The sequence below is a fragment of the Tamandua tetradactyla genome, chromosome X (genome assembly GCF_023851605.1).
Source record: "Tamandua tetradactyla isolate mTamTet1 chromosome X, mTamTet1.pri, whole genome shotgun sequence".
In the NCBI taxonomy this organism is placed as follows: Eukaryota; Metazoa; Chordata; class Mammalia; order Pilosa; family Myrmecophagidae; genus Tamandua; species Tamandua tetradactyla.
In genome coordinates, this window is record NC_135353.1 from 922,988 (window position 1) to 948,256 (window position 25,269).

Sequence of the window (25,269 nt, forward strand, 5' to 3'; positions counted from 1 at the left end):
TTTTTAATTTAGGTGTCAGCATTCCTGAATTATAAACAGAGATGGCTGGTAAATATCTGTTCTGTAATCACTCAGCAACTCTACAGATATGTCTGCAGTAATAGCTTCTATCTTCAGACTTATCTATCATAATCTAAGTTAATATTTGTGTTAATATTTTTACTATTAAATTGTTCTAATATGTAGAACAAATAGTGCTTGAATTTAAAGAACAGCTTATAATGCATATTTTTAAATAGCTTCTATAAATCCAGACATTTTCATGCATTTTCCCAGATTCTTCTTGCACACACACTGTGCATTTCTTTAAACAAAATCCATCTTCACATGATGTGTTGCAGGCTCCAAGAACCCTGAAATCCAAGATTTTAAAGGATAGGCTTTGGACTACTTGAGATAAACTTGGTAGTGTCTAATTTAAAGAGAATAGCATGGGAAGCAATGCATGATGGTTGAAAAATAGAAATATAAACAACAGTTTATCACCAGCATATCCCTACTAAATGAACTTTTAAAAGATGGACATCAGGAAGAGGGAAATTATCTCAATGCAAGAGGTAATCATGAAAAAAGAATTTGTAAATACGTAGATAAATCTAAACAAAACCTGCTACTATAAATATTAATACTTAAGTTTTATAGAAAGGGGACAGAACTAAGATATTAGACCACCATAGTATTCAAGTTCGGTGTGGTGCCCTCGGAGTTAAAGTGTTCTGAGGTTCTTGGGTCATTTGGGGGGGGTTAAGATATTAACTTGAGTTTTTTATAATTTTGCAGGGCAGAATCTCAAGGATAACTATTGAAACAATAAAAATAGAGTTTATAACCTCCAAAACAATGAACTGAAGAATCTCAAGAGTATTGAATTTCAAAGTGAATGTTTATTATACTTGGAAGATATGAATGATTCAGTTCAGGCTGTAGAGAGCTTTTTTTTTTTCATCTCTGACTCATTTTGCTTTGGCAACTCTACATGGACTGCATCTGTGTGAGAGAAAGATAGATAAATCCTTAATCATTTGTATGTATTTTTCTTTATCATTATCAAATAAATTACTAAAATTTTTATGCAAAACTTTCAATTTTATTGAGACTTGTTTTATGGCCTAACGTTTAGTCCGTGCGCATTTGGTAAGGATGTGTATTGTGTTGTTGTTGGGTTGAGTGTTGTATAGCTGTCTGTTGATCTAGTTGGTTTATAGTGCTCAAACCTTCTTTTTCCTAGCTAATCTTCTGCCGAGTTGTTCTATTATTTAAAGTGAAGTATTCAAGTCTCCAACTATTATTGTTGATTGTTTCTCCCTCCATTTCTGTCAGGTTTTGCTTCATGCATTTTGGGGCTCCATTGTTATTTACATATATATATATATATATGTGTGTGTGTGTGTGTGTGTGTGTGTGTGTGTGTGTGTGTTTTAGATATTTTCCTGAAGAACTGACCCTTTTATTATAGAATGACCGCCTTTATCTCCAGTGTCATTTTTGTTTTAAAGGCTGTCTGTTATTAATACAGAAAACTCCAGCTCTTTTGTTGTTGCTATTGTATGTATCCATCCTTTTACTTTCAACCTCTTTATGTCTTTGAATATAGTGTCTCCAAAGATGGTTTATATTTGGGTCATGGTTTTTTTTTTTTGTATGCTGTATGGTGGGGGTCAAATTTCATTCTTTTTCCACGTGACTATCCTGTTATTGCAGCACCATTTGTTGAATTATTTAAGGGGGTAGGGGAAGTGCACAGGCTGGGAATCAAACCTGGGTTCCTGCATGGCAGGTGAGAATTCTGCCGCTGAACTACCCTTGCACCCCTGGATCATGGTTTTTATCCCGTCTTACAATCTCTGCTTTTGATTGGATTGTTCAATTTGTTCACATTTAATGTTATTATTGATAACGTTAGTATTGATATAGTTGGATTTTCACTTGCCATTTTGTTTTTGTTTTCTATATGTGTTATACATTTTTTGTTCCTATTTCTACATTACTTCCTTCTTTTGTGTTAAATAGGTATTTTCTAGTGCAATATTTTCATTCCCTTATTGTTTCTTTTACTCTTTATTTTGATTTATTGTCTTAGTGGTTGCCCTGAGGATTACAATTAACATCTTAATTTATAATAATCTAGTTTGGATTAATACCAACCTAATTCCAATTGTATAAAACATTTTTGCTCCTATATACCCCTTCCCCCCACTTTGTGTTTATTGTCACAAATTATATCTTAATACATGTGTGCTCATCAACATAGCTTTAAAATTATTGTTTTATGCTATTTTCTTTTAAATTAGGAGAGAAAAGAGTTAAGTGAAGTCTTACAAGAAAAGGAGGGAGCAGCAAGGTAAAATGAAGTGTCTGTTCTTTTTAAAATAAGATAAATACATGCACATAGTAAATATAAATAAACAGAATCAAATACCACAAGAATGTAAAAAGTGAAATGTAAACGTCTGCCCCACCCAGCACTTCCCAAGAGATAACTATTATTAATATTTTTGTCACAACTTTAAATTTGATATGCAAATAACTCAAATAGAAAATTTTAAAAACATGAACTTTGTATACGTTTCCAAGTAAAGGGCAAGAAATCATGCAGAAATTACTGTTGTTCTAACAAAGGGAATAATTAAGGGTGCAAAGTTCCAGAGGGAGAGGTTGGGAATAACTGCCTTGATCAGGAGGAGAAATGCCTATTTCTCTGTTACCTCAGGGAGGAGCATACAGATGCAGAAGCAGACACTTGGAACTAGAGTTAGGGAATATGAGGCTCTCTGATATATTTTCATGTTCACAACCTCCACCCCACTTGCTATCACTAGATAATTTTGCCCCTCAATTGATCCCATTTTCCTCTCTAACTATTCCATTATTCTCCCTTTCTTCTAAGTCAGCATTATTTTAGTATTTGTTCTATATTAGTTGTCTTCATTCCTTACTACCCATTCACACCTCAACCTACTCTTTTCTCTCTTGATTCCCCCTGGTGGCTCCGTGTCAATCTCTTTTATGATAGCCTTTTATAATTTTAGCATTCTGTCTTTGGTCATCTTTTCTCATTATATTTTAGCAATTTCAACTACTCCCGTGGCTTAAATTACCAATTATATATCCATGACTCAAACACTATCTCTGGATCCAGATTTCTAAGTTCTAGACCCAGATAGCCACTGCCTACTGACTATCTCTACAAGAACTCTTTCACAGGTCCCTTAACTTTATAAACTGAACTCATCTCTTCTCTGAAAAGTGGATCATTTTCTTACATTTCCTTTCTTAGTAAATGACCCCATTATGCTCCCAGCTAGAAACCCTTGAATCATCCTTGACTCCTTCTTCTGCATCCCTATTAATCCTACCAATTTTACTGCTAACTTCCTAACTCCAATCTGTCACCTTCTTTCCATCCCAATGACCATTACTTTAGGTCTGGTATTCATCATCTAGATGGACTATTTTAACTATACCCCAGTTGGCGAACCTCCATATTCTTCCCACCCTGCCTCTAATTCTTTCTCAAAAAAGCAACTACTTAAAATCCTTCATGAGTTTCCCCAAGTTCTACAGAATAAATCTTGGCTTATCTCTTATACCTCTTCCCTTTGGATCCCATCCCTCAAACCGTGTGTTCTAGCCAAAGTGAACTATCTTCATTTCCCTAAATGTATCATGCTCTGTCTTGTCTCTGGGCTTTCCACATGGGGCTGCCCCTTCTGTCTGGAACAGCCTTTCCCCACTCCTTTAATTCGGATATCTTTTTTTAAATGTTAGCATTCAATTTAGGTATCACTTCTCTGAGAAGTTGTCCCTAAAACCTCCAGGCTGGTTTATCTGCCTCTCCAACACTGATTACAGTTGAGTTTGTTGAAGGAATGAATGAATAAAAGAATTACTGAATAAGTAGTCCAGTTAAGGTTAAATAACATAAGTTTGTATGGGACCAAGACTGCACAGATCTGTGGCTTTTTACAATACTGAAAAATGTAAGAATTCATTTTTTCTACTATAAGAGCTGAAAAGTGCATAAACGATGCACGTATTGTAAAAGTTCATTCTAACACTGGCTCTGCCTCCAGCAACAACAGCTCAAGTATACCTGATGTCCTGCGGATGGAGTAGAAGGATCATTAGGTCCAGTAGTAGAGTCTGACTGGTTATTAACCATCGGTTGTGGTGCACCCATTGGAGTTGGAACCTATGAATTTGAATGCAAAAGAAAACGGGAAGTGAGAACTTAATTAGTATTTAATTGCTTTCCTAATACAATAATACCAAATAGGCCCTTTAGAGAAATATTACATTTAATGAATGTCAACTAAAAGTAATACTAAATGCCAAATAAAAGAAAAAAGAGAAAAACAGATCTTCAAGAGATCTGCTAGGGACAAAGTGTGAAGAGGGAAAGACAAAAAATAGTTCCTGAAAAGCACGGGGTGAGTTAATCAAAAAGTAAGGCATAGAAAGGACTCTAGGAGAAAGAGAACTCCTATATATTTATTAAAGCCAATAATCCTCAAGGGAAGGAAGGGAAATCTGCAACCAAGGGACACTCTAAATATATAATAGTATGTATTCATCTTTGATGAAATAACTCAGTACAAGTGTGTAATTTGATAATGCCATTTAATGATTAAGTGTGAAGTTACAGGTAGGAATTTTCTGGGTGAAAGGAGTGAGGAATAGGCAGGCACACCAGGTCAAGGGGGTGGGTGGAGCTAGACAGGCATTCTTAGCCATCTCTCTAGTTTGTATCATCTTTCCAGTGATCTAACGAGCTTAGATTTTAAAATATATTCAAAAGGTGCAAGGAAAGGGCAAGGATGGATTATTATCCTCTATTTGACATTTCTATATCATTTTTTTCCTGTTACTGCAAACCATGCGGGATTTGAACCATTATTTCCCACTCTTAATGTCTTAAGAGGAGCTCATCTTACCATTCTGTTCATAGGCATTTGCTGCGAACTCACTGGATAGTCCACTGGAGGTGGTACCTTGAAAAAAAGTGTCATTATATAATACATTTTCTACTAATATTTAATAAGAAATATTACAAGGCACATAAAAATTCCTGTATATATGTGAAAAAATTCATAGGACACTATTTATATCCAGGACACTGATCTTCCTTTGAATATGGAAGATTTAGGTTTAAGGGCTTCAAGGACTTCCAATTATTGATATACTATTTTGGAAGCCAAACAAGAGTTCACAGTAGTTCAAATTCCCTGAGTAGTGGGGACCTGCTTAGACAACATTTTACACCTGAGAGAAATGGCAACTTAGCTAAGAAAAAGCTATGACTCTTTTTTATATTGAGTAAATAAAATAACACTAACAGACAGACAGAATGAAACAAAAATTTCAACCACAATGTCATGACCTCCAATAAATAAAATCATCTTCCTTTCTCAGTATTCAATTCCAGTCTTTGGTTATGACATATTTCAGATATGTGAGATAATGTAGAAAATGAATATAATTTGTCTTTCATCACAGCAGATGAAAAGCAAAGTAATATATTTAGTGCAATCAGCATATCATCAAATTGTTCCTGACTCTCAACCCAGATGTAGTCCACTTGCCCATACCAGTCATCACTTTAATCTCTGACTTAGCATTTTTGTCCTTTACTAGGTGAGAGACAGTGGTCTCTGACCTTGGACGTGCCCAGAATGCTAGTGATCAGTCAGAATGACTTGAATAAAGAAGCAATCATCTCAGGATTAGTATCTATTCTGGCTGCTGGTACCTATGCTTACTACCAGACACTTGCCATTTAGTGCAAACACCTCCAAAAATCAGAGTTAGTGCCCAAAAGAAAGCCAGAAGCATCAACATCACTTGGAGCCCTTAGAAGACTATGGAAAGTGAATAGTAGCAGGCAGATCATGGAAGAATGCCAGGATTCTAAGTATCACTGAAGCAGTAGCGAGTTTACCATTTTTTTTCTCCTCTACTATCTGCCCCCTAGCTTGAATTCAAAGCAGCCTGAAATCTGTAAGTGAGGAATATCATGCAGATGAGTGAAAAAGTGAACTCCTGAAGTACACAGAGAGTATCCCAGTGTTTTTCTTCTCTCCTCCTCCTCCATTATCTCACACACACCAAGCTCCAGACAACCCTGAAGCAGTGGCTATGAGGGTAGCAAAAGCAGCCAACAAGGGAAAACTGTAAGAGTTAAATATCTGAGAGAGGAACTTTCCTCTCCATTAGTTGGAGTTGTGGTTTTAAGAGGGCAGGATAAACAGTTCTTAAAATTATTACTCTCTCTCTGTCTCCTCTCACCACCTGGGACCTGAACTTGATGCAATCACAGATGTTTCTGGCCAGAGGACAGAGAATTGGAACCTCTTGAAACCAGAAAATGCCAGAGAGAGAGAGAGAGAAGAGAGGGGGACATTCAGGAAAGCTATTTATGAATTCCCAACCTGTGCAATATGTGGGTTACTGTAGTCTCAGAAGAAGAAGAGAAAGGATGCAGTGCTGAACAAATATTTGAAAACATAATGGTGGAAAACTTCCCAAGTTTCGCCTTTTTTTTTTTTTTTTGCATGGGCGGGCACCGGGAATCTAACCCAGGTCTCAGGCATGGCATGCAAGAAGCCTGCCACTGAACCACCATGGCCCCGGGTTAAAACTTTTGGATGAATCCCAACGGAACTCAAAGCCATGCCAAATACATCATAATCAAATTTCTGAAAATGAAAGGCAAAGAAAATGTCTTGAAAGCAGTCCTAGATAAATGATGCAATACCTATAGGGAAACAATGACTCAAACGACTGGGGTTTTTCATGGGAAGTCATGGAGGCCAGAATGAGGTGGCATACTTTTCAAGTGTTGAGAGACAAGAACGCTTAATCCCAAATTAGAAAATTTGCTTCAGGTACAAAGGTAAAATAAAGGCAATTTCAAATGAAGGAAAAATAAGAGAATTTGTAATCAGATTTGCTAATGCCAAAACTGCTAATGTAAGTTATTTTCAGAGGGAAACTCAGAATATCAGGAATAAAGGAAGAACAACAGAAATGCTAAATATCTGGGTAAATATAATATAGCCTACTCTACTCTTGAATTCTATGAAACATGTTTGATAGCAAAATGTGAAAGACTGTCTGATGGGGTTTTTCAATGCATGCATATGAAATTTATAGCCTCCCTATAGCCTTTCTAGCTTCTTAGTCTTTTGTGTCCTCCACTTCCTAAGCATCCAATTTCCTCAAATTCCCTCTGTTCTCAAATCTGTTGCAGCAGCACAGCCATACCTTTCCTCATGATGTTTCAAAACTACTTCTTTCTTCTTCTGAAATCCTATCAAATTCTCATTTCTAAAGTGCATTTCAACAGGATATTAGGAAAATAAAGTCCATATATACTCAACAGTTAAAACACAGTTTGTTGTATCAGTGGATCAAAGAAGTTTTTAAAAACTCATAGAAAAATGGCACCAGTCTACAACCCATTCTTTTAAATCCTTGGGGCCAGATGTGTTTTGAAATTCAGAATGTTCTGTATTTTAGAAAGACAATTTAGAAACTATACATAAAAGATACTATAAAACAAAAAGATACTATACTATATAAGACCTCAGGAGGACTGGAACAGACTACTATATTCAAACACATTAATACTTCTGCAGCAAAATACAAATATGATTATGCATGAATATTTGAACTTAGTGGGATAAATAACAACTACAGTCTCTTTGGAGTTCAGGTAATGTTTTACAGCCAAACATGTAATGGAAATATAACCAAAAAAAAAAAAACAAAACCCTGTTTTCCAGAGCTTTTTGGATTTTGGGATTTTAAAATTGCAGATTAATTAGTTGGGGACCTATATTTTAACTTTCAATCTATTAGCAAGACCTATCATATTTATCTGCAGATCTCTCAAAACTCTCCATTTCCACTGCCAGCACTCTAGACCAGGTTACTCTAGATGTTCTGCTGGGACAACTTCGATAGATTTCTCACTTCCTCATTTCCTGTCTTATTTACCTACTAGCCATCTTCTACACTCTACCAGACTAATGTTTCAAAAGTGAAAATATGATTATGTTATAGCATTGGCTCCCTATTGCCTATAGCAGAATACCAAACACCTATACGTGTTCCTGCAAAGAGATGGTCTTTTTTAACCCTTCTTGCTGCATCTACCTCATACACTATGCCACAATCATTTTAAACTACTTACGACTCCCTGAATACCCCACAGAGTTTCCCATCATTGCTTACACTCTTCCCTGCTTGGAATGCCCTTGCCCCATTTATCAACCAGTGATAGTCAATTCACCTCATATCCTTTTATGTCAGGTTCAGTTCCTTTATGAAATTAACCAATACATTCTTTATTCCATCTTATCACTTCTAATATTTAATGCCTTTATTTGATGACATGCCTGTCTTTACAGATCCTTGGGAGCAGAGCTTAGTTCCTATTTAATTCTGTATCTTTATCATTCAGCACAGTGCCTGATACATAATAGGTGTTCAATAAATGTGGAGCAAAATGGTGGAAGTGTAGATTCTGTGGTGGGAATAGAACTATAGGTCTATAGAAGTCCTAAATTCGAATTCTCACATTTTAATGTATGAAAAACTTAGTGTAATGTGTTACTACAAATGTTAGTGCAACACACTAAAAATGATGAAAAAGAAAAGTTTTTGCTCTAACTACTTCCTTAATACAAGTATCTATGTTATGTGTATAAATTAAAAACTAAATGAATAATACAGTACAAATGTTACCATGCAGGGAACAGGAGGAATTGAATTGGGATTCCAGATGGCTGATGTGCAGGTGCAGTTATTCAACTGCCAGTTCATTCCATTAGTAATTTCCATCTCTGAGGGTTGAATCCACTTCATGCTACATCTAAAATGGGATTTGTAAATCAACCAATTTTTGGTAGAATGAGAAATCTACCATTTAAACATCTAGTCAGCTATGGCCTTTGTGGCACTGTTTATACTTATGAACAGGTAAGAGATAATAGGTAGGCATCACAAAACAACGCTAGAAAAAAGACCATTGATATTTCTGATATGGGATTAAGTTATTATCACTACCAAATTAAATGTTTCAGTTTAGTTTTTCAACATTTTTATGTGAAATATAATATATATATATATATATATATAAGCAATAAATTTCGAAGTACATCATAACAAGTAGTTGCAGAACAGATTTCAGAGTTTGATATGGATTACAATTCTACCATTGTAGGTTTTTATTTCTAGCTGCTCTAAGGTACTGGAGACTAAAAGATACCACTTTAATGATTCAGCAATCATATTCCTTTGTTAAACCCGACCTTCTCTGTATAACTCCACCATCAGCTTTGCTCTTTCTCCCTCTCTTTAGGGGTATTTGAGCTATGCCCATTCTAACTTTTTCATGTTGAAAAGGGCTGTCAATAATATGGGACAGAGGGATGGAAGTGGTCAATGTTCTTGGAGAGGCTGGCCTCTCTTGGTTTCAGGACTTATCAGGTCCAGAAGCCCATCTGGAGGTTCTAGGTTTCTGGAAAGTAAACTTAGTGTATGCAACTTTGGTTGGATCTCGGACAGAGCCCTGGGTGTTCTTTACGGTTAATAGGAATGATATCCATTGGGGTTTGGCAAACTGTGGGAATTAGCAATATCTAGCTGAAGCATACATAAGAGTAGCCTCCAGAATAGCCTCTCAACTGTATTTGAACTCTCTTAACCACTGATACCATATTGTGTTACATTTCTTTCCCCCCTTTTGGTTAGGAAGGTGTTTTTGAGCCCATGGTGCCAGGGCCAGGCTCATTTCTGAAAGTCCTGTCCCATGTTGCCGGAAAACCTTCACCCCCAGGTGTCATGTCCCACAAAGAGGGGAGGGCAATGATTTCACTTGCAGAGTTGGGCTTAGACAGAGAGAGGCCACATCTGAGCAACAAAAGAGATCCTCTGGAAGCAACCCTTAGGCATAACTATAGGTAGGCTTAGCTTCTCTGCTACATAAACGAGCTTCACAAGAGCAAGCGTCAAGATCAAGGGCTTGGCCTATTGATTTGGGTGTTCCTAATCAGGGGTTTCCCCAGTGGTAAAGTTTAGCAATTACATATTTTTTCTCTAGTCATTCAAGGGACTTTGCCAATACTTTTTAATTATCTGCCCAACATACTCTGGGATGTGTCTGTGTTTTACATTAAGCTATACAGAATTACAGTTCTCATTCCCATTCTGAGCTCTGGCTGTTTGGGTTGTTTAAATGAGTTATCCAGGCAGGTTAAGTCAGATTATGTGCTACAGAAAATTTAGGGACAAAATAAACCTCTCTTCCTTTGATTTCATACAGTAGATGAAGTTCTAAAATATAGACAATACCATCCTTTACCCTGCATTCTGATATACCTTAGTCCTTAGATAATCTCAACTTTAAACTCCCCACTTTCAAAGTAAGAGAATGCATACAAACAATTCAGCAGAAGTTTTCCATAAATAAAGTAACTTGAATGAATACATTTTTTTCTCAACTATTTTAATAGTTTATTAAGGAAAAAAAGAACTAGTACACCCCATGGTGGTGGGTAAGAGTATGCAGATTTGTCAAAAGGGCACTTGGGTAAGAGGCAGAAATCTCGAATTCTGAGCCCCACCAGCTGTGTATTAGTTGTACAACCTTGATTAAGTAACAACCTCATTCCTTATTTGTAAAATGTGGATGCACACTGCTTCAGTTATTTCATAGAATTAGGGTTATGAAGAGAATAAATAATGCTAGAGAACACCCTCTAAGAGCTTACTAAGCAAAGGTGCATGATAGGTAAATTTTCTGAGATTTAAGGGATCTGAAAATGTCTGTTTCTCTCTGGCACTTGGTTGGGAGTTTGTTTAAGTAGTGAATTCTAGATTGCAAATAATTTTCACCAAGAATTTTTAACAGGATGATGTACTTCTAGCTTTCAGTGTTATTGTTTAGAGGTCCAATGCTACAATTATTCCAGATCCACTGTTTTTGCTTTTGTTTTCCTCAATTCTTGACATTTTCACCTTCTCTAATGAAACCTCTACAATACTAGAATGTTTTCAAAGTTCAGTTCTGGACCTACGATTATTCTCTTTATTTTTAAACTAGATGAGTTCATTAGATTTTATGATTTCCTGAGTAATATGTCTACCCGCCTCTTGGATGTCTAATACATATATCAAACATAGCATATTAAAAAGGAACTCTTGATTCAATTTACCTACTCAGGCTATTTATTCTCCAATCTTTCCCATCTCAATTCATCCCCCAATCTTTCACCATCCATGTAGTAACTCAAGCCAAAAACCTAAGCATCATCCTTTGCTCCTTCTTTCCCCCTTACCTCTAACAGCAAGTGCTATTAACACTAACTCCAAAACACATCCCATATCCATCCACCTCTCACTGCTACCATCCCAGATGGGGTGTTCCATGTGGCATACTCCGAGAGAAAAAAAGCAGTACATACAAGTAGTAGATTCTTAAAAATATATTCCTAGATTTTATTTGTAAAGATTTTATTTAGAATTCTAACATCTATAATGAATGAATCAGATTGACCTACAGTTTCCCTTCTTTGTTCTATCTTCATCAGGCTTTGACATTAAAGTTATGTCATGTCCTATACTGAATTGGAGATCTTCCTTTTATTTCTATGGCCTGGAATTACGACTACCTATCCTTTAAGGGTTACATAAAACACTTTTCTTTTCAGATTTTCAGACATGTCATTGCCAGACAATTGCACAGTGATTTCATCTAAGTCATCTTAATCTCTCCTATATCAGTGTTTATATCAACACTCTTATTCCTAATTCTTTATATGTTTTTGCATTCTCTCTTTTCTGCTTAATCAAAGAAGTTTATTTTATTGGACTTTATGAGGGAACAACTTCTGGATTTATTTGAAATTTTATTAATTTAAGCTTTTATCTTTAAAAACTTTATCTTCCTTATATCTCTTGGATTATTTTGTTATATTCTGTCTATTTTCTTAAAACAAAAGCTAAATTCTTTATAAAAATTATTTCTTTTCTTTATCAATGATGTCATTTAAGGCTTACACATCTTCTCTTGAGTTTAGCTTTCACAGTACCCTATTGGCTTTGGTATGAAGTTCTCTTTTCTCATCACTTTTAAATAGTTAATAACTTTTCCTTTTGCACTCCTCTTTGGCAAAAGGATTATTAATTTGGGGGAACTAGGACAAATGTACAACACGATTATAAGGAGTTAATAAGAGGGATATATGGGAAAATGTACCTATTGCAAATTATGGGCTACAGTTAACAGTAATACTTTAATACTTTGCTCAACAGTAACAAATGTACCAGACCAATACTATGGGTCAATAATATGGGGCAATAAGGAGTATAGGAGTATTAGGGTTTGCTTTTTTATTTTTACTTCTATTTGCCTGTTATATGTTTTGGCTGAAATTTAATGGTTAACTCACTGATGTATCATAACATTGGTTATTTTATGACGTTCAGGAGTTCCAACTTGTAGTTCTATGGTCTTTGCTTAATAAAAATACAATGTAAACATTTCTCATTTAACATAGTCTATTTCATTACGTAAGAAAAGAACCAAGAATACAAAGAACTGTGAGGAATGCCAATATTTAATACATGCTCAGAAAAATACTAAACCATAAGGGATAATTAGAGGAGAACCATGTAATACAGTATAATTTAACCAACAACTTTACCTAGAAAAGTTGAAATAATATATAACAATTCAATTTTTGTTAAGTTGAATTAAGCCACTTCAATTAAGTAAAACAATCCACATATTACAGTTTCATAATAAATGATTCCTATATCTAATTTCAAAACAATTATTTTCTAGTTGTTCCTCTTATGAGGCCTTTCCTCTAACATGTATTTATTGACTGTTTTATTTTAAATAATAAAAACTTACTTGTTGACTGGGTTTTCTCCAAAGTTAAGATCTGTTTCATAAAACAAACACAAATGTCACATTATTTTTATATAAATGCATTTTCTTAAAATTCTTGTGAAAAACCTTGTTCTGATGCTCCTTTTATCTACAGTATGGACAGATGAGTAAAAAATATAGATTAAAAATAAACAATAAGGGGAACAAATGTAAAAATAAATTGGGTAGAGGGAAATACTACTGGTCAATGAGAGGGAGGGGTAAGGGGTATGGTATGTATGAATTTTTTCTTTTTTCTTTTTATTTCTTTTTCTGGACTGATGTAAATGTTCTGAGAAATGATCATGGTGATGAATATACAACTATGTGATGATATTGTGAGCCACTGACTGCACATCAAGTATGAAATGCTCATATGTTACATATGTTCATGTTGTATGTTGACTGGTTTTATTAATAAAATTTTTTTAAAATTCAAGTGAAAATATATTTAAAATATGTATTTAAATATAGATGCTTACCTTGTACATAATTAACAAGTGAGCCATCCAGGTTATTTGCTATGATTGTTCCACCTTGCTGTCCAGCTCCAACATGTTTGTGAGCTTATGAAGGGATTGTTGGTTGTAATATATCATGAGGAGAAAATAATCTGAAAATGTGAGGCAGAATGAGATGAAACTCTGAACCAAATTTATATCAATATAGTAATGACATATATGTATCTTTCCATTAGAAACTAACAAGACCTCAAGTTATTAGATGAATGAACATAAATAAAGTCATTTCAATTATCCACTATTTTTTTTTTTTTTGGCATGGGCAGGCTCCAGGAATCGAACCCAGGTCTCTGGCATGGCAGGCAAGAATTCTGCCATGGAGTCACTGTCGCACTGTACCAATTATCCATTAAATTTTAATTGACTACTTATCATGTGCCAGATACTACTACACTAGAGACCAAAGATACAGAAGTGAGCAGAAAAGATAAAAATCCCTGCCTTCATGGTGTTCAAATGAAACCAATGAATAGATGTGCAGATATACGATTCTGGAGTTCAGGAGGAATGGTTATAGCTGGTAATAATAATTTTGCAATACTCACCATGTGAAATGTACTTAAAGATGAAAAAATGATTAAGTATGGACAAAGAAGAGAAAAACTACCAACCAAGAATTCTATACTGGGCAAAACTGTCCTTCAATAATGAAGAGTTTAAAATATTTTCAGACAAACAGATCCTGAGTTTGTGAATGGGAGACCTGCTCTACAAGAAATACTGAAGGGAGCACTAGAGGCAGATAGGAAAAGACAGGAGAGAGAGGTCTGGAGAAGAGTGTACAAAGGAAGACTCAGTAAAGGTGCGGAATAAAGTCATGACACATGCAACAATGTGGATGAAACTTAAGGATATTATGCTGAGTGAAATTAGCCAGAACGAAAAAGACAAATACTGTATGGTCTCACTAATATGAAATAGCATTAATGAGTGAACTTTGAGAGTTGAAGTTAAGAACACAGGTTACCAGGAGACAGAAAGAGGGTAGAGATTGGGAATTTGATGTTGAAGGACTTCAGAATGTTCAACAGGATTGACTGCAAAGATCCAGAAATGGACAGCATAATACTGTGTGATGGTAGCACAATATTGTAACTACACTGAATAATGCTGAGTGCGAACATGGTGAACGAGGAGGGCTGGAGGCATGTATGACACCAGAAGGAAAGATAGAGGATAAAGACTGGGACTGTAAAACTTAGTGAAACCTAGAGTGGACAATGACGGTGATTAGATGTACAAATATAAGGACGTTTTTATATGAGGGAGAACAAATGAATACCAATAGTGCAAAGTGTTGAAAATGGGATGGTATATGGAAAAAAATACAATCAATGCAAACTAGGGTCTATAGCTATCAGTTACATTGTAATATACTTCTATTAAATGTTATCAAAGGCAATATACCAAAGCCAAATATATCAAAGGGGATATAAAGAAGGGGTATGGGATTTTGGGGGTGGTGTTGTTTCTACTTTTTATTTTATTTTCTTCATTTTTTTTTCCTCCTCTTCTTCATGGAAGAAATGGAAATGTCCTCATATAGATTGTGGTGGTAAATGCTTAACTATGTGATTATACGTGGAACCAGTGATTTTTTTTTACTTAGGATTAATTGTATGGTGTGTAAATAAAACTTTAAAAATAAACAGAAAGATACAAGTGCTGGAGAAAGTGTAGAGAGATGTACCTATTCACTGTTGGTAGGGAAGCAGAATGGTGCAGCCGCTCTGGAGGGGAATGTGGTGGCTCCATAGGAGGTTACGTACAGGACTGCCATATGATCCTGCAACCCCCTTATTAAGTATATATTAGGAAGAACTGAAAGCAGGGACACAATGCACATTTGCACATTGGTGTTTATGGTGGCAGTGTTCTCGATTTGCAATGGATGGAGGTGACCTAAGGGTACATCAACTGATGAACAGAAGGGAAACTGTGGTGTATACATACAATGGAATATTGCAGGGCTGCAAGAAGAAATGAAGTTGTGAGTCATGCAACCAGGTGAATGAACTTGAAAACAGTTTGTTGAGTGAAATAAGCTAGAAATGAAAAGACAAATATTATTATGCCTCACTAATGCGGACTAACTACAATGTGCAAACTGAGAATTGAATTAAAGAGCACAGATTATCAAGGGAAGGCTTACTGTAAAGGTTCCTAGACTGTAAGCTCTTAGAGTAGTCACATCTCTTCCTGAATTGTAAAGGTTATTTCTGAATGCTGAGATGCTGAGTTCTTTACGTATAACCTGGTCATTCCCTGGAACTTCAGGTATCTGTGTGACACCTGAGATTCAGAGCAGGAGTTCTGCAGCTATGAAAGTCAGCAGTACCCCATACAACAACTGTTAAAGACACTGAAAAAAGTGATCAGACTTCAATTAAAGACATAAATGAAGCTGATCTGTTTAGGACTAAGGTAAATCAGAATGCAGGGTAAAGGATTATACTCAGTATATTTTAAAACTTCAATTTCTGTGTGAAACTAAAGGAAGAGATGTTTATTTGATGCAAAATTTATATTTTCTGTAACACATTATTTAATTTAACTGGTATGGCCAGTTTATTCGAACACCATAATCACATGGAGTCTTGAAATTGTAAAGAAATACATGAGGGTGAAATAAAAAGTACTAAAGCAAGGACCACTTTAGCTGCTTTTGAAACTTGAGTGTGAGGCCAGTGAAAACATGCCGGGGTAAGACAATATACTAGTTTAACTCCTATATCAGTTATTGGAGTTAAGTTGAGGTTTTTGTTGTTGCTGTTGTTGTTTTGCTGCCAGCACCTCTTATTTTTCCTAGAATCTAGATATAATAACTTTATTTACTAAATTATTGATATAGACATAATACACAAAAGTTTTCTATTTGCAACCCATAGCCTTTATTACAGACGTTTTTCTTAGGAGGCTTATAGACATTGCAAATTACCCTCTGCTTTTCCATACTAACCAAGGTTGCAACCAACAAACCAGTGTATTTGTACTTCAAACAGCTTACGTCATGATCCCTCCCCTTAGAGGTCAAAACAGAACAATTTTTTTGTCCTAACCAACTTTACCCCAAACTATCAAATTGCAGCAGATGAAACACCAGAAATAGGGTAAGAGTCTTCTGCCTAAGCAATTCAAGGTTGATCTTTCAAAAGAAGACACAGGTTTCTTATTAAACTTTGTTTTTCATTCGTTTTGTTTTTGTGACCCACCATGTGCTCTATCCATGAGCACTTGAAACAAATGCATATCCTACTGTTTTAGGGTGCAGTGTTCCGTATATGTCTTTAAGATCTAGTTCATTCATCATATTATTCACATTCTCTGCTTCCTTATTAATGCTGTTTCTAGGCATTCTATCTGTTGATAAGAGTGGTGTTGATGTCTCGCACTAGTATTGTAGATGTGTCTATTTCTCCCTTCAGTTTTGTGTTTGCCTCATGTATTTTGGGGCACCATGGTTAAGTGCATAAGAACTTATGGTTATTTCTTCTTGGTGGATTGCCCCTTTTATTTATATATAGTGTCATTCTTTGTCTCTAGTATCAGACTTGCATTTAATGTCCAATTGTGTGATTAGTATAGCTACCTCAGCACTTTTAGGTTACTGTTTACATGAAATGTGTTTTTCTAACTTCTCACTTTTTTAACTTTTTTATTGTATAATATAACACTTATACAAAGCAAGGAAAGAAAAAAGCAATAGTTTTCAAAGCACTCTTCAACAAGTAATTAGAGGACAGATTCCAGAGTTTGTCATGGGCTACCACACAATTCTCTCAGATTTTTCCTTTTACTTGCTCCAGAACACTGGAAGCTAGAAGGAATAAAAACTTTTTTTCTAGCATCACAATCTAGTTTTAAAATTTTTTGTGAAAAATTGCATATATACAAAAAAGCAATAAATTTCAAAGCACAGCACAACAATTAGTTGTAGAACAGATTTCAGAGTTTGGTATGGATTACAATTCTACCATTCTAGGTTTTTACTTCTAGCTGCTCTAAGGTACTGGAGACTAAAAGATACCACTTTAATGATTCAGCAATCATGTTAAACCCAACCTTCTCTGTATAACTCCACCATCACCTTTGATCTTTCTCCCTCTCTTTAGGGGTATTTGGGCTATGCAACCTTTTCATGTTGGAAGGGGCTGTCGATAATATGTGACAGGGGGATGGAACTAGTTGATGTTCTGGAAAGGCTCGGTGCCCTGCATTTCAGGACCTATCTGGTCCAGGGATCTATCTGGAGGTTGTAGGTTTCAGGAAAGTTCTGAGCCAGTTCTTCCACAAATGAGTCAGACCTGGATGGCAGGTATATTGGGTAATGTTTGTTTAGCTTTCTGAGCTTTCAGGAAAGAATTGGTGATCTTGCCAGCTCCAGCAGCCTTCTTATCCACTGCCTTGATGACACCCACAGCAACTGTCTGTCTCATATCATGAACAGAAAAACGACCCAGAGGAGGAGAGTGAGAGAAGCTCTCAACATACGTGGGCTTGCCAGGAACCATGTTGTCATAGTTAGGTTCAGGTGTCAACTTAGCCAGGTGAAGGTGCTTAGTTCTGTTGCTATGGACATGAGCCAATGGCACGTGAACCTCATCTGTTGCTAATGACATCTGCAGTCGGCTAGGAGGTGTGCTTGCTGCAATGAATGATGTTTGACTTAATTGGCTGGTGCTTAAATGAGAGACTCAACGTAGCACAGCCCAAGCAGCTCATCATACCTCATCTCGGCACTTGCAGCTCAGCCCAGACCTTTAGAGATGCAGAAAGGAATCACCACGGGGAAAGTTGTTGGAACCCAGAGGCCTGGAAGGAAGACCAACAGAGATTGCCCTGAGCCTTCCCGTGTAAGAGAGAACCTCAGCTGAAAGTTAGCTGCCTTTTCTCTGAAGAACTAATGAAATAAATCCCCTTTTATTAAAAGTCAATGCATCTCTAGTGTGTTGCATTCCAGCAGCTAGCAAACTAGAACACACATCAACGATGGCAGCATCACCAGATTTCAGGAATTCGGGGCAAGCTTCCAGCTTCTTGCCAGAAAGGCGATCAGTCTTCTCCTTCAGCTCAACAAACTTGCAAGCAATGTGAGCTGTGTGACAATCAAGCACAGGTGCATGGCCAACCGTGATTTGGCCTGGGTGGTTCAGGATCATCACACGAGCAGTGACACCAGCTGCTTCCATTGGTGGGTCCTTTTTGCTGTCACCAGCCACACTGCCATGACAAATCTTTTACAGACACGTTCTCAACATTGAAGCCCATATTGTCCCCAGGAAGAGCTTCACTCAAAGCTTCATTGTGCATTTCAACAGACTTGGCTTCAGCTGTCATGGTGACTGGAGCAAAGGTGACCACCATGCCTGATTCAAAGACACCATTCTCCGCAGCACACAGGCACAGTGCCAATACCACCACCAAACTGTAGACATCCTGAAGAGGCAGACACAAGGGTTTGTCAGCTGGATTAGTAGGTGGCAGGATGCAATCCAGAACTTCAAGCAGCATGGTTCCACTGGCATTGCCATTCTTACAAGTGACTTTCCTTGAACCAGGGCATACTGGCACTTGGCTCTGGCATGTTGTCACCAGAAATTGGCACAAATGCGACTGTGTCAGGCTTGTAGCCAATTTTCTTAATGTAGGTGCTGACTTCCTTAAGGATTTCCTCATATCTCTTCTGACTGCAAGGTGGTTCAGTGGAATCCATTTTGTTTACACCAACTATTAGTTGTCTCACACCCAGTGTGTAAGCCAGAAGGGCATACTTGTGGGTCCACCCATTCTTAGATATACCAGCTTCAAATTCACCAACACCAGCAGCAACAAGCAGGAGAGCACTGTCAGCCTTGGATGTGCCTGTACTCATGCTTTAATAAAGTCTCTGTGTCCTGGGGCATCAGCGATGGTCACATAACACTTGCTGGTCTCACATTTCCACAGAGAGATATCAATGGTGATGCCACACTCACGTTCAGATTTTAGTTCATCCAAGACCCACGCACACTTGAAGGACCCCTTTCCCATCTCAGCAGCTTTCTTCTCAAATTCTTCAATGGTTCTTTTGTTGATTTCACCACATTTGTCAATTAGATAGATCACCAGGCATTGGCAGACTTGCCGGAATCTACATGTCCAATATTGGCAATGTTGACATGAGTCTTTTCCTTTCCCATTTTGGCTTAAGATATAGTGATGGTTTTCATGACACCTGTGTTCTGGCAGCAAGCCCACTGCAAAAAAGCTAAACTGAGGTATTTTAACAAGCAACATAAAACAGCTTGAATTAGGATTTTTCAGAGAGTAATTTGGCCATTGGCTATACTGAGATACAAACCCATTTTTAGCTTTGGTTGGCCACCCTGTTTCCAAGAAAGGCCTCTACAGAGTGAAAGTTGGCTAAACTTTGCAAAGTAATTTTTGTTGTAAAAAAGGCATAACTTCACAGAAAGTTCGAGTTATACTACCCAAAAGAAGTGTTTGTTTTTTTTTCTTTTCCTCTAATCCTTTAGAGATTGTTAACCTGATGCACCAGCCTTCCCAAATACTTGGGTCCTTCTTATATCCACAGAACAACACCCACAATCAGGAATTAGCATTGCTTCATTTCTGCTGTCTACTACCCTGATTCACTTATGTATCCTCAATTGATTCCCGCCCCCCCCCCCAATTCACTGGAGAACTGAGGAAGAATCAGCGAAAAAGACTGTCACAGACTGATTTGGTAAAATGGAAAAATTTGGGAAGGCAAAAACCTGTTTGACATGGAGTCGAGAAAGATGATATTAAAAAGAATGAACAGAGACAATTCTTTTGGGTTTGGCTGTAAGGGAAGGAGAGAAAGGGAACAATAGGTTCAGAGAGAAGTAAGCTCAAGAAAAGATTTAGTTTGTCTTTCAGAAAGGATAAATAACCACAAGTTTGTATGCTGATAGAAACGATTCGCAGAGAAGATCTGTCCAATGTTTTTTAAAACAAGTTTATCTTGACTAGGGCATAATAAGGAAATCTTCTAATTTAAAATACAGTATTCTTTATTATTTTTATTCTGCATGATCTGAAAAGCTTAGCTAAATAATATGTTTGTTTTTCCTCAGTGTATGTGTCTTAACCTTTGTATGAGCCTTTTCCTTCTTCCTGGAACTTTTCTCTTCCTGCCTTTGTACCTGCCTCCAAGGCTCTCCCTATACCAGTCCCCTTTTTCATTATTACTGATCATTATTATCACTATCTGAATATCTCTGCTGAATGTCTGTCTCCCTGGCTCTCACTGCTGTATCTTTAATGCCCAGACAGTACCAGAGGCACTCAATAAGTCAATCAATATTTGCTGGATGAAGAAACAAAATATAGTATCACAAAGAAATACATAAAATATATATTCAAAAACCATTTTCAGCAATATTTCTGAACATAATGACCTAAACACAAAATCTAATAGCTAACATTTATAGTAACTAGTCAACTACAATGAATTTTAACTGATTTTAAATAAAATATCATTTTCACCATAAGTTTTCAACATTCCAGGGTATTTACACCCAATACATTTATTTTTCAATGATTATTAGAGAGCTAAAATAGAATTTTTCCAAAAATTCACTCTTACGTGTATTTCTAATAAGACAATATTATATAATCAAGTTTCAAAATATCTTAGACTTTCGTAAAATGGCATTAATTCAACTGAATCTCCAAATAAATAATTTAAGAGTCTACTGTATTCCAATTCTAGGAGCTGGAACGCAAATGATCAAAAACAAATTCTCTGCTTCTTAGTGCTTACAAAAGGAGAAGTACAGGATGCTATGCAAATATATCAAAGAACTTTAACTTAATCTAGGGAATCAAGAAACACTCCTCTGTGCTAGTTAAACTGAGACTTGTGGATTGGGGCTGGGGAAGGAAGACAAAGAGTATTCCAGACTGGAGTATTAGAAAGATCTTGGGGAATGTTCTGAGTAAGTGAAACAACACTAGTATGCCAGAGTTGGCAAAAGTGATACAAAATAAGGCTTTGGGTTTTTATTTTCAGATGATGGGTAGTTACTGTAAGGTTTTGATCAAGGGAATTCCAGATTATATTTGAATTTCAAAGACAATTACTTCAGTTGTAATATGGATATTGGATTATAGATGGACAAGAATGGATGGGCCAAGTCAGAGAAGTGTGGGATGAACATAAGGGAAAGGAGAGATAAAGAGGTGTAAATTTTCAGTAAGAAAGAAGAGCAGAAGTAGCAGAACAAAAATAGCAGTAGATATTGTTGACCGGAGTCTGTTCTAAGAACTCTATGCATATAAACTTATTTAATCCTGACAAAAACCTTTATGAGGATAAGGAAGCTGAGGCATAGAGAAGTTTAAGTGATCTGTCCCAAGTCACACTATGCATGAGTTGTAGAGTAAAATCTGAACCCAAGCATTCTAGCTCCATGGTCAGCACCATTTTTTTTAAATTTTTAAATAAAAAAAAATACATATGACAAGAAACACAAACATTCTTACCATATGATCATGCCGTTCTACATATATAATCAGCAATTCACAATATCATCACATAGTTGCATATTCATCATCATGATCTTTTCTTAGAACATTTGCATCAATTCAGAAAAAGAAATAAAAAGAAAACAGAAAAAAATTCATACATACCATACCCCGCTCCCCCTTATTGATCACCAGCATTTCAATCTAAATTTGTTTTAACATTTGTTCCCCCTATTATTCATCTTCATTCCATATGTTTTACTCATCTGTTGATAAGGTAGATGAAAGGAACATCAGACACAAGGTTTTCACAATCACAGTCACATTGTGAATGCTGTATCATTATACAATCATCTTCAAGAAACATGGCCACTGGTACACAGCTCTACATTTTAAGGCATTTCCCTTCAGCCTCTCCATTACATCTTGGATAACAAGGTGATATCTATTTAATGCATAAGAATAACCTCCAGGATAATGTCTAGACTCTGTTTGGAATCTCTCAGCCACTGACACTTGGTCTCATTTCTCTCTTCCCCCTTTTGGTTGAGAAGGTTTTCTCAATCCCTTGATGCTGAGTCTCAGTTCATTCTAGGATTTCTGTCCCACGTTGCCAGGAAGGTCCACACCCCTGGGAGTCATGTCCCACGTAGACAGGGGGAGGGTGGTGAGTTTGCTTGTTGTGTTGGCTGGAGAGAGAGGCCGCATCTGAGCAACAAACGAGGTTCTCTTGGGGGTGACTCTTAGGCCTAATTTTAAGTAGGCTTGACATATCCTTTGTGGGGTTAAGTTTCATATGAACAAACCCCAAGATTGGGGGCTCAGCCTATTCCTTTGGTTGTCTGCACTGCTTGTGAGAACATCAAGAATTCAACTTGGGGAAGTTGAATTTTCCCCCTTTCTCATCATTCCCCAAAGGGGACTTTGCAAATGCTTTTTTATTCACTGTTCAAATCACTCTGGGATTTATTGGGGCATCACTCTGGCCAAACCAACAAAATCCCATGCCCTATTCAAGGTTCCATGTACTTATGGTGTTCAATTAAGCTGTCTACATAAGTTATATTAGGAAATGCACTAGTCAAAATATAAATTTTGTACCAAATAAACATTTTTTGCTTTAGTCTCACACATAAGTTAAATGTGGTCATCATTCTTAAGCATAGTGACTTAGGAGAAAAAGTGATTTTAGCTAGCCACAAGATTTTTCAATAGAATTGGTTCAAACAAAGTGGATGCAAATCAGACTTGCTCTGCAGCTTGTCTCCTAATCACTACACTTAACTGTCAGGTAAGCACTAATGAGTCCCAAATCTCAAGGGCTCAGAATAATGACAACAGTTATTCTTTTGGAAAAGAAGCGAATGTATAGTTTATACTATGCATCTCATTTTACTCAAAGGACTTCTATTTGTCATAATTTTGGCCAAACTCACCCGTTGAGAATGCAGAAGGTATGTCCATTAAAAAAATACATAGAAAAGAAAAAGAAAAAATATATATATTTAAAATAAATGCAGTTAATTCTTTAAGTTAAATTCAGAACAAATTTAAAGACATGTACATATAAACCTTATGATAATACAGCTCATTATTACATGGATTTGTGTATAGAGTACAGAATTAAATAACATCATTGAACCCATTAAAAAAAGAACGTGGTCACCCGTGAGCATTTGTGGCTGATAAAGGTTTACTAGCCAGCTCTCTAGGAAAAAAATCAAAAGAGGCCTGGTTTGTGGTGTTTAGCCAATTCTATTGTGTCAGTGCTCTCACCATAGCCAATTTCAAGCTACAATCTAGCCAGCTCACAAAATTCCTGAAAATTTAATAATTGGGTCTTGTAAACTGGTATGGGCTCTAGCACACTACTAAGCCATGAGGTAAACTAACCTTAAGGAATTACAAAGGACTTCCACCTTATGCATTACAAGGTATCACACTGTAGGTATGTGCATAGGTGTGTATGTATGTATGTCTGTATGTATGGGGAATGAATTTCTTTGTAAAACCTATATTTTAAAAGATAATAATTTTCAGGTACAAAATTCAAAAGTTTCAAAATGGTATGAAGTTTAAACTCCCAACTATCCTTGTCCATGAAGCACCAAGTTCTTGATGGCAGATCATTTTACTCATTTTTTTATATACCCTTCCAGAAGTAATTTACAGGAAATGATAGATACATTTTTTCTTTTCTTTATTTTTTTAAAAAAACTATGGCAGTAGAATCTCATACTTTTTTCTACCTTGTTCGTTTTCATTTTAACATTACATTCCGGCAATTGCTCCATTTCAGTACATAAAAACCAGCCCCTCATTGATAATCATTTTGCTATGACAACATTGCACTGGACAACCTCATTCACACATCATTTCACAACTGTGAACAGATATGCTGGACAAATTCCTAGAAATGAAATTGCTGGTCAAAGATTCTGCTTCAGGAAGTGGCAGCAGACATAGAAGGTGGTTAAGCAGCAGCAGAATTCTGTCCTCAATTATTACTGACATAAGCGTGTAACTGAGTCATATTACCTGAAAGCCAAGATCTGCTTGCTGAAGCTTTCACAACTGCAGTATGTGGGATGGAAGGAATCCACGCATGCTGGATACTTAGGAGATAGCAAGAAAGATGAGGCAGACCAGAGAATACATAGAATCACATCTATCCTATACAGCTGAAGCTACACCTCTCTAATTCCTCCATCCATCTAGCTACCCATCCATATGACTATATGCTAACTATATACTTACTTGTGATATTATTAAAAAATGGTCAGTGGACTTGTCTAATAGAGGGTGATAACACGATTCAACTACAATCAACATGACTTTTAAAATGGAATGAATGAACAGTGCATGACTCTTGTACAAATTTTGAATCCAGAAAAACACAAAAAGAAAATTGAAATCACCCATTGTTATTCTACTCAGAAATAGGCAAGGCAACATGAACATTTTGATTGTATATCCATTATTCAATTTGTATGTATATGCATACCCTTAGGACATGTATGTGTGTGTAGTGTGTGTGTGTGTGTGTGTATGTATACACGAGACAGAGAGATGGAATATTATTATGCAAAGTTTTCTGAATGAACAGCCTTCCATGCCATGAAATAATATTCTACAACAGTTATTCTCCACTAGCAGAGTCCCTAGGGGAAGAAATGAAATTCTTCAGAGGGAGATAGTCCCATCATCGACCTGTGACCTTGAGAATCACTAAGTATAATAAAAAAATGTTTCTTTGGGAACTATAGTTCCTTATGAAGAGTATGAAATCTCACAAAAGTTGAAAAACTCTGTTCC

General features: G+C 36.4%; 1 protein-coding gene across 1 annotated transcript in view; it reads right to left on the reverse strand.

Moving 5' to 3' along the window:
* Positions 1-876: 876 nt before the first annotated feature.
* Positions 877-25,269, reverse strand: part of LOC143671064 (uncharacterized) — a 37,655-nt gene continuing 13,262 nt past the window's right edge. The window contains exons 11-17 of the mRNA XM_077146009.1: positions 24,493-24,569; positions 13,423-13,506; positions 12,923-12,953; positions 8,749-8,875; positions 4,935-4,991; positions 4,094-4,192; positions 877-987 (exon numbers count right to left, since the gene is read on the reverse strand). Coding sequence (XP_077002124.1) covers positions 973-987; positions 4,094-4,192; positions 4,935-4,991; positions 8,749-8,875; positions 12,923-12,953; positions 13,423-13,506; positions 24,493-24,569 — 490 coding nt within the window. The 3' untranslated portion in view covers positions 877-972. The remainder of the gene's footprint in view (positions 988-4,093; positions 4,193-4,934; positions 4,992-8,748; positions 8,876-12,922; positions 12,954-13,422; positions 13,507-24,492; positions 24,570-25,269) is intronic.